Below are 10926 nucleotides of genomic sequence, written 5' to 3'. Positions count from 1 at the left end.
AATGTTCTAAGTGCAGAAGTACATGTGGAAGAATTCTCTCGCCATTTTTGTAAAACAAAGCGTTCTAATATTTTACAGAACAAGATAGGACAGTTTTTTTTTTTTCTTTTAAAGAAGTTGAAGTTTGAGGGTTTGTTTCTTCTCTTTTAATTATTACCAAATCCATTTTCCTTGCAACTCACAAGCCTGCCGTTTTCAGCTGTCTGGCTCTTAAGCTCTCAAGAGTAACATCTGAGTCCTCTTTGTAGAGCGAAGCCCATCATCATCTGTGAAGGGGGAAAATGGATTAGAGATGGGGAATGTCGCCAAACCAGTGCCAAAATACGCCTTTAGGTCGCTATTTACAAACCAGGGTGTTGGATGCCTCTAGCAGGCCGGAGAAAAGCAGGTATCATGTGAATCAAAGCAAAAGATATGGCTGGTGCTCAGCCCCTCCTGGGTGTTGAGTAACCAAACAGAGACCAGCCACGGCCTTCCACCCAACCCAAGAGACTTGGGAAATACCAGGAAATGTAAGAGAACTCCAAACCATCTTCTTTGAGAGCCAGGAACAAATGCTTAGTGTGTACTTAGCTATTGCATTTACAGGGACAAAAACCAGACACAAAGAGAAAGTAGGGGGAAAAAATAAAGAGTGGCAGTAAAAATGGTATTTTATTCCACCCCCTTCCACCCTTCCTCTCCCCACTACCCCCAGTACGCTTTTCCTCTCTAGTTTCCACAGCAAAGTTACAATCAGAAAAAAATAAGTCTCAGGGGGCAGGATTGGAGCGGGGGAGGGGATATGGGTAAAAACAGTCAAATCACAATGGAAATTTTTCAAAATAGGTTATTCCACTTAGTCATCATCTTCTCCCTCATCTTCAGTTTCTCGTTTTCGCTTCTGACCCTCTTCTTCACCAAGCTCTTCTTCATCTTCCTCGTCATCTACCTCTCCATTGTTATAACCTTCATCCTTCTCCTCCACTCACATCCTCCTCTTCACCTTCCTCCTCCTCACCCTCCTCCTCCTCCTCCTTGTCCTCCTAGTCTTCCATTACCTGAGCATCTTCATCATACTCCTCCTCATCCTCATCCTCCTCCTCATCATCCAGGCACTCCACTAGCCCTCAGCATCCGAGTTAGAGGCCTCCTTGTCGTCCGGGTCATAGCCGTCGAGATATGAATTGCAGGAGGAGCTTGAACACCTTTTCTCAGTAGTCATTCAGGTTGGTTACCTCGCAATTGAAAAGGTCTAAGCTCTTGAAGTTTTCTAACTTTTTCAGGGGCTCTATTGTGCTGAGGTCTTTAATTTTGTTGCCACTTAAATTTAGATGCATGAGGTTTGGGCACTTTTCTGCCAATACTTCTAGGCCCCCTGAGACTCTGTTACTGCTTAGTTCAAGCTTCTTAAGTTTGTTTAACTGTGGTAAGTTTGCCATTGAGGTGAGGCCTACGTTGATTGTACTTAAGAATTCCAGTTCTTCAGATTCATCTGTGAGGCCTTCCAATTTGCCTTCATTCGACCGACTGTTGTCCAGGACAAGTTCTTTCACATCAGTGGGCGTACTGTTCCGCAGCTCTAAATGAATCCGTTTGCTTATCTATCTCCATCTCTCGCGCTTGCTCTCTGCAGAGGCTCCCGCGCCGGCAGAACTCAATCATTAAACACCGAACCCATGACCGCACGTCTGAAAGCTCAACCAGCTCTGCTCGGTTCTCCAAAAGTAAATTCTTAATTCCACCCACCCCCAAAATCTATTATCTCCCATCACATTAAATTGTGCTATCATTCATCCAGTTGCTCCAAAACCTTAGAATAATGACTACTTCCTTTCTTTTTCTATTTTACATCAGATAGATGTATTGACCGTACCTTTACAGCGTTTCCTAAATCTGATCACTTGTCATCATCTCTAGGCCACGCCATACTATATATCTCAAGGACTATTGCCAAAGCCTCCTAACTAGCTCATTCTTATCTTCCTGAAGCAGCCAGAATGCTCATTTTAAAATGCAGAAAACCCTAAAGACTCTGACAAAAGGTTCCTAGAACTGATAAACAGTTTTAGTAAGGTTTCAGGATACAAAATCAATATACAAAACTAGTGGCATTTCTATACACCATTAGTATTCAAGCTGAGAGTTAAATTAAGAACACAACCCCATTCGCAATAGCCACAAAGAAAATGAAATACCTAGGAATACAGCTAACCAAGGAGAGGTGAAAGATTTCTACAAGGAGAACTACAGACCACTGCTCAAAGAAACCAGAGATGCACAAATAAGTGGAAAAAATCCCATGTTCATGAATTGTAAGATCAATATTATTAAAATGGCCATATTCCCCAAAGCAACTTACAGATTCAACACTATTTCTATCAAATTACCGATGTCATCCTTCACAGAATTACAAAAAAACTACTCTGAATTCATATGGAACCAAAAAATAGCCTGAATAGCAAAAGTAACCCAAGCAAAAAGAGCAAAACCAGAGACATCACACTACCTGACTTCAAACTATACTATAAAGCTATAGTAACTAAAACAGCATGGTATCAGCACAAAAACAGACACATAGACAAATGGAACAGAATAGAAAATTCTGAAATAAAGCCTTACACTTAAAACCATCTGATCTTTGACAAGACCAACAAAAACAAGCAATCGGGAAAGGACTCTCTAGTCAATAAATGGTGCTGGCTAACCATACGCAGAAGAACGAAACCAGACCCTTACCTTTCACCATATACAAAAACTAACTGAAGATGGATTAAAGTTTTAAATGCAAGACTTCAACCTATAAAAATTCTAGAAAATATACCCCAAAAAAAGGAATCAGTATATAGAAGAGATATCTACATTCCTATGTTGGTTCCAGCACTGTTTACTAAGATTTGGAAGCAATCTAATTATACATCAACAGATGGATGGATAAAGAAAATGTGGTACATATACACAATGGAGTACCATTTAGCCATAAAAGTAATGAGATTCAGTCATTTGCAACAACGTGAATTGAACTGGATATTATTATGTTAAGTGAAATAAGCCAGGCACAGAAAGACAAACATTGCATTTTCTCACTTATTTGTGGTATCTAAAAATCAAAACATCAGAACTTATGGAGGAGAGGCTGGGAAATGTAGTGGGGGCTGTTGGGGGAGATGAGGATGATTAATGGGTACAAAAAATAAAAAGAATGAATAAGACCTACTATTTGATAGCACAACAGGGTGACTATAATAAAAATAACTTAATTGTACATTTTAAAATAATTTAAAGACTGTAATTGCATTATTTGTAATTTAAAAGATAAATGCTTGTGGGGATGGATACCCCATTATCCATGATGTGCTTATTTCACATTGCATACCTGTATCAAAACATCTCATGTATGCCATAAGTATATATATCTAATATGCACCCACAACATTTTAAAAAATTAAAAAAGAATAAATAAATATAAAAAATGAAAACAAATTCTAGAAGAAAACTTAGTAGATGCCTTTGTTGACATCAACCTTGGCAAAGAATTTTTGGCTAAGTCCCCAAAAGCAATTGCAACAAAAACAAAAGAAATGGACCAGTGGGACCTACTTAAATTAAAGAGATTCTGCACAGCCAAAGAAATAATCAGTAAACAGACTACGTACAGAAAAGGAGAAAATATTTGCAAACTAGGCATCTGACAAAGGTCTAATATCAGGACTCTATAAGGAACTTAAATGAACAAGCAAAAAGCTACCCCATGAAATATGGGCAAAGGACATGAACAGACACTTCTTGAAAGAACACACACAAGTAAACACAGGAAAAAATGCTCATCAGAGAAATGCAGATCAAAACCACAATGAGATACCATCTCACACCAGTCAGAATGGCTATTAACAAAAAGTTAAAAAATAACAGATGCTGGTGAGGCTGTGGAGAAAAGAGAACACTTCTACATTGTTGGTGGGAATGTAAATTAGTTCAGCCACTGTGGAAAGCAGTTTGGAGATTTCTCAAAGAACTTAAAACAGAAATACCATTTGATCCAGCAGTTCCATTACTGGGTGTCTACCCAAAGGAAAATAAATCATTCTACCAAAAAGAAACATGCATGCATGTGTTCATTGCTGCACTATTCAGAATAGTAAAGACGTGGAATCAACCTAGGTGCTCATCAATGGCAGACTGGATAAAGAAACTGTGGTACGTATACATCATGGAATTGCATGTAGCCATAAAAATGAATAAAGTCATGTCCTTTGCAGCAACATGAATGGAGATGGAGACCATAATCCTAAGGAAATTAATGCAGGAACAGAAAACCAAATACTGCATGTTTTTACCTGTGGGAGCGAAACATTGGGCACTCATGAACATAAACATGGGAAGGACAGACGTTGGGGACTACTAGTGTGGGAAAAGACAGAAGGGATTGTGTACTGGAAAACTACCTATTGGGTATTAAGCTCACTATCTGAATGCAATATACCCATGTAACAAACCTGCACATGTACCCCCTGTATCTAAAATAAAAGTTGAAAAAAAAGTGACTACTTTGATATTAATATAACCACAACAGCTTTATTGTTGTAGTTAGTGTTTGCGTATCTTTTCTGGTCCTTGTACTTTCACTCCATCTGTATCTTTATACATAAAATATGTCTCTTATAAAATAAATAAACAAACAAACAAATACATAAAACACATACAGTTCACATCACAGCCTTCCTCAAAACCCTGCTTTCCCTCTGCATCATGCTTAGGACAAAACACACATGGACTTCCATGTCCAGGCTTACTCCTGGACATCATTACTGCCCACTCCACCAGTCCATTCTGCTTTAGTCACACTGGCTTCCTTTCCCTCAGGTGTGCCAGATGTGCACTTCTGTCTCAAGGTTTTGGCTCCCTCACTCAAATGACATATCCTCAGAGAGATCCTTTTATATCCCCTCTCTAAAGCAGCAGCTACCACCACATGCCCTTTACTCTGATTTGTATTTTTTAAATCCCCACTTGACATTATAAATATCTAATAATTTTGTTTGTCTGTTTCATCTAATGGAATGTAAGCTTCATGAGGGCTTTTGTCTTAATCATTATTGATTGTATTTACAGTATCAAGAACTACATTTGAAAAATAGAAGGAACTCAAATGTATGTAGAATAAATGAGCCAACGAACACTACATAGTGATATTTCCTGTGGGTGGGAAGCCATCGCATTATTATCCAGGCCAGTGATGAGGATACTAGGGCATCCTGCAGAGGAAAGGCACCCCTCTGCTGCCATGATATCATCTAAAATAGCTAAGTTGTTACACGGCCCCCCAACACAAAGAGTTAAATTTAGACTATATTTTCAAGAACTTTATTGAGGTATAATTGACATACAATAAACGACACATACTTGATAAGTTTGGGCACGTATGTACACCCATGAAATTATCAACAAAAACAAGATAATGAAGATATCCATGAATTCAAAATTTCCTTAGACCCTTTGGTAATCTGTCATCTTAGCCCTCTCTGCCATTCTGACCCTCCCATCCTGAAGCAACCATGGATATACTTTCTCTTATTGTATTAATAGAACATTATACATTCTCTAGAATTTTATTTAAATAAAATTATACAGTGTGTACTTTTTACGGTATGGGTTCTTTCATTTAGAATAATTATTTTGAGATTCCTTTTATTATGTACAGCATTCATGCCATTCATTTTCACTGCTGAGTAGTATTCCATCATGTGGTGTATTCATTTCATAGGGCTGCCATAACAAATTACCACAAAATTGGTGGCTTTAACAGCAAAAATGTATTCCCTCACAGTTCTGGAGGCCAGAAGTCTGAAATCAAGGTGTCAACAGGGTTGGTTTCTTCTAAAGGCTTTCAGGGAGAATGGTTCCAAGCCTCTCTTTTAGCTTTTAGTGGCTGAAGACAATCCGTGTAGTTCCTTTGCTTGTAAATGCCTCATTTCAGTCTCTGCCTCTGTCTTTCCATCACCTTCTCTTCTGATGTGTCTTTCCCTTCTCTTCTAAAGACTCTTGTCATTAGACTTAGGTCCTATCCTAATCTAGGATGATCTTATCTTGATATCCTTAGTTATATTTGCAAAGATCATTTTCGCAAATAAAGTCACATTTATAGGTTCTGAGTGAACATCTGTTGGGGAGGGGTACCATTCACATCACTACATGTAGATATACTACCATTTGTTTTTCCACTTACCTGTTGATGGGCAGTTTGGTTATGTTCAGTTTGGGGCTATTACAAATAAAGTGGCTATGAACATCCATTCACAAATTTTGTATGGACATATACTTTGTTTCTTTTGGGTAAATAGGAATGGAATGGCTGGGACATATGATAGGGGTTGTATATTTAAAAAATTAATAAACTATCAAACTGTTTTCCAAAGTTGCAGTACCATTTTACATTCCTACTATCAGTGTATGAGATTTCAAGTTGCTCTATATTTTTACCAGAATTTGGTATGGCCATTATTTCTAATTTTAAATATCCTAATAGGTGTGTAATGTTGTCTCATAGTTTTAATTTGCATTTCCCTAATAACTAATTGTGTTAAGCATCTTTTCATTTGTAAACCATGTATATATTTTGTTTTTGAGGCAGTATTTCGCTCTTGTTGCCTAGATTGGAGTGCAATGGCTCGATCTCGGCTCACTGCAACCTTCGCCTCTCTGGTTCAAGCGATTCTCCTGCCTCAGCCTTCTTACCACCATGCCCAGATAATTTTTGTATTTTGAGTAGAGCTGGGTTTCACCATGTGGGCCAGGATGGTCTCGAACTCCCAACCTCAGTTGATCCATCCGCCTCGGCCTCCCAAAGTGTTGGGATTACAGGCATGAGCCACTGCGCCCAGTTGCAATCCATACATCTTTGATGAAATGTCTGAACAAATATTTTACCCATTTTATAATTGGGTTTCTTGTTTTATAATAATAGATTAAGTTTTGGGTGTTTGTTTATTCTGCGTTCAATTCCTTAATCATATATGTAAATTGTAATTGTTTCTGCCAGTATGTTTTTTAGGAAGAGGAAAATCTTTAATTTTGATAAAGCTCAATGTATCAATTTTTTCTTTTCAGAAATCTTTGCCTATCCCAAGGTCACAAAGTATTTTTCTAAGGTTTTCTTCTAGAAGTTTTATAATTTCAAATTTTTTAGACTTTACCTTTAGTTCTATGATTCATTTTGAATTAACTTTTGGAGTGGTGTGAAACATATCAAAGAAGTTCTCCCTTGTTGATATTCAATTATTCCAGCACATTTTTTAAAAGACAATCTCTTCTCCCCCACTGCCTATGTACTTTTGTTGAAAAACAACGGACCATATATTCATGAGTCTATTTCTAGATTTTCTATCTGTTCTATTTGTCTATTTTTCTGTCTTTATATCAATACTGCATTGTCTTAGTTGTTATAGCTTTATAATGTCTTGAAGTCAGGCAGTGTAAGACCTTTGGCTTTGTTCTGTTTCAAATTGTATTGGCTATTCTAGATTATTTACATTTCTCTGGGAATTTTAGAATCTTCTTGTCATTTTCTACATAAAGACCTGCTGGGATTTTGATTACAATTGTAATGAAACTATAAATCAAATTGGGGGGCACTGACAGCTTACCATTTTAATATTGAGCTCTTCTGTGAATTAATGTATATCTCTAGCTCTTTTTAAAATGTAACTTTTAAGTTCAGGGATACATGTGTAGGTCTGTTATATAGATAAACTTGTGTCATGGGAGGTTTGCTGTACAGATTGTTTCATCACTCAGGTATTAAGCCTAGTACCCATTAATTATTTTCCCTGATCCTCTCGCTCCTCCCACCCTTCACCCTCTGTTAGGCCCCAGTATGTGGTGTTTCCTTCTATGTGTGCATGTGTTCTCACCATTTGGCTCCCACTTGTAAGTGAGAACATGTGGAATTTGGTTTTCTGTTCCTGTGTTAGTTTGCTAAGGATAATGGCTTCCAGTTGCATTTATGTTACTGCAAAGGACATGATCTCATTCTTTTTTTATGACTGCATAGTATTCCATGGTGTGTATGTACCACATTTTCTTTATCCAGTCTATCAATGATGGGTGTTTAGGTTGATCTCATGTCTTTGTTATTTTGAATAGTGATGCAATGAACGTATGCATGCATATGCCTTTACACTAGAACAATTTATATTCCTTTGGTTATATACCCAGTAATGAGATTGCTAGGTTGAATGGTATTTCTGTTTTTAGGTCTTTGAGTAATCTCCACACCATCTTCCACAGTGGTTGAATGAATTTACACTCCCACCAATAGTGGATAAGCATTCCTTTTTCTCTGCAACCTTGCCAGCATCAGTTATTTTTTGACTTTTTAATAATAGTCATTCTGTCTGGTGTGAGGTGGTATCTCATTGTGGTTTTTATTCACATTTCTGTAATGATCAGTGATGTTGAGCTTTTTTTCATGTAATTCTTGACTGCATGTATGTCTTCTTTTGAGACATGTCTGTTCATGTCCCTTGCCTACTTTTTAATGGGATTGTTTGTTTTCTTGTAAATTTGTTTAAGTTCCTTATAGATGCTGCATTAGATGTTTGTCAGATGCATAGTTTGCAAATATTTTCTCCCATTCTGTCAATAGTCTGTTTACTCTGTTGATAGTTTCTTTTGCTGTGCAGAAGCTCTTTAGTTTAATTAGATCCCATTTGTCAATTTTTGCTCTGATTGCAATTACTTTTGGCATTTTTGTCATGAAATCGTTGCCTGGTTCCTATGTCCAGAATGGTATTGTGTAGGTTATAATACAAGGCTTTTATAGTTTTGAATTTTACATTTAAGTCTTTAATACATCTTGAGGTAATTTTTGTATATGTAAGGAAGGGGTTCAGTTTCAATCTTCTGCATATGACTAGCCAGTTATCTCAGCACCATTACTGAATAGGGAGTCTTTTCCTCATTGCTTGTTTTTGCCAGCTTTGTTGAAGATCAGATAGTTGTAGGTGTGTGGCCTTAGTTTTGAGTTCTCTATTCTGTTCCATTGGTCTATGTGTCTGTTTTTGTACCAGTACCAAGTTGCTTTGGTTATTATATCCCTGTAGTATAGTTTGAAATTGGGTAATGTGATGCCTCCAACTTTATTCTTTTTGCTTTGGATTGCCCTGGCTATATGGGCTCTTTTTTGGTTCCACATAAATTTTAAAACCATTTTTTTCTATTCTGTGAAGAATGTCGTTGGAAGTTTAATAGGAATAGCAACAAATCTGTAAATTACTTTGGGCAGTATGGCCATTTTAGCAATATTGATTCTTCCTATCCATGAGCATGGAGTGTTTTTCCATTCGTTTGTGTCATCTCTATTTCTTTGAGCAGTATTTTGTAACACATTGTAGAGATCTTTCACTTCCCTGGTTAGCTGTATTCCTAGGTATTTTATTCTTTTTGTGGCAATTGTAAATGGGATTGTGTTCGTCTTTTGGCTTTCAGGTTGACTGTTATTGGTGTATAGAAATGCTACTGATTTTTGCACATTGATTTTGTATTCTGAAATGTTGCTGAAATTATCAGATGAAAGAGCTTTTGGCCCGAGACTATAGGGTTTTCTAAATATAGGATTTAGGATTATGTCATCTGCAAACAAAGATCGTTTGACTTCCTCTCTACCTATTTGGATGCCCTTTATTTCTTTCTCTTGCCTGACTGCTCTTGTTAGGACTTCCAGTACTATGTTGAATAGGAGTGGTGAGAGAGGGTATCCTTGTGCCAGTTTTTAAGGGGAATGCTTCTAGCTTTTGGCTATTTAGTATGATGTTAGCTGTGGGTTTGTTATAGATGGCTCTTATTATTTTGAGGTATGTTCCTTTAATACCTAGTTTGTTGAGAGTTTTAAACATGAAACAGGATTGAATTTTATAAAGAAAGTCTTTTCTGCATCTATTGAGATAATCATGTGCTTTTTGTCTTTAGTTCTGTTTACGTGATGAATCACATTTGATGATTTGTATATGTTGAACCAACCTTGTATCTCAGGGATGAAGTCTACTTGATCATGGTGGATAAGCTTTTTGATATACTGCTGGATTAGGTTTACCAGTTATTTTGCGGAGGGTTTTTGCATTGATGTTCATCAAGGATACTGGCCTGAAGTTTTCTTTTGTTTGTAGTGTGTCCTCCAGGTTTTGGTATCAGGATGATGCTGGCTATATGGAATGATTGGAGAGGAGTCCCTCCTCTTCAATTTTTTGGAATAGTTTTTTTGGTACCAGCTCTTCTTTGTATCTCTGGTAGAATTCAGCTGTGATTCAACCTGGTCCTGGGCTTTTTAAAGTTGGTAGGCTATCTATTACTGACTCGATTTTGGAGCTCATTATTGGTCTGTTCAGGGATTCAGTTTCTCCTGGTTCAGTCTTGGGAGGGTGTATGGGTCCAGGAATTTATCCATTTCTTCTGTATTTTATAGTTTATGTGCATAAAGGTGTTCATAATATTCTCTGATGGTTATTTATTTCTGTGGGGTCAGTGGTAATATCCCCCTTAGCTTCTTTAAGCTGTATTTCATAATTTTCAATGTACAATTCTGTATATCTTTTGTTAGATTTATACCTAAGCATTTAATATTTCTTGATGCTATTGTAAATTGTATTTTTCCCCTTTAATTTTAAGTTTTAGTTGTTCCTAGTATTTGAATATCTACATCTAGTATGTATGTTGAATTTTCTATTCTGTAACCTTGCTAAACTCATATATTAGTTCTACTGGAAGTTGTTTTATGAATATTCTACATAGATGATGATGTTGTCCATGAATATGCACAGTTTTAATTTTTCCTTTCCAGTCTGGAAGCCTTTTGTCTCTTTTATTGTCCTAATTGTACTGGCTAGAATCTATAATACAGTGTTTAATAGAAGTGGTGAGAGCAGATTTCTTTCCTTGTTCCAAATCCTAAAG

At 36.9% G+C, this 10926-nt stretch overlaps 1 protein-coding gene across 1 annotated transcript; it reads right to left on the bottom strand.

Moving 5' to 3' along the window:
• Positions 1-838: 838 nt before the first annotated feature.
• Positions 839-1577, bottom strand: ANP32D (acidic nuclear phosphoprotein 32 family member D; the record flags this gene model as incomplete). The annotated part of the gene is given in 4 exon segments (XM_031936337.1): positions 839-962; positions 964-1105; positions 1108-1166; positions 1168-1577. Coding segments are annotated over 4 exon segments (735 nt in total), but the record flags the coding sequence as incomplete, so codon positions are not given.
• Positions 1578-10926: the final 9349 nt, after the last annotated feature.

The sequence above is a fragment of the Piliocolobus tephrosceles genome, chromosome 10, assembly GCF_002776525.5.
Source record: "Piliocolobus tephrosceles isolate RC106 chromosome 10, ASM277652v3, whole genome shotgun sequence".
In the NCBI taxonomy this organism is placed as follows: Eukaryota; Metazoa; Chordata; class Mammalia; order Primates; family Cercopithecidae; genus Piliocolobus; species Piliocolobus tephrosceles.
This window is presented reverse-complemented; position numbering and strand designations above follow the sequence as displayed.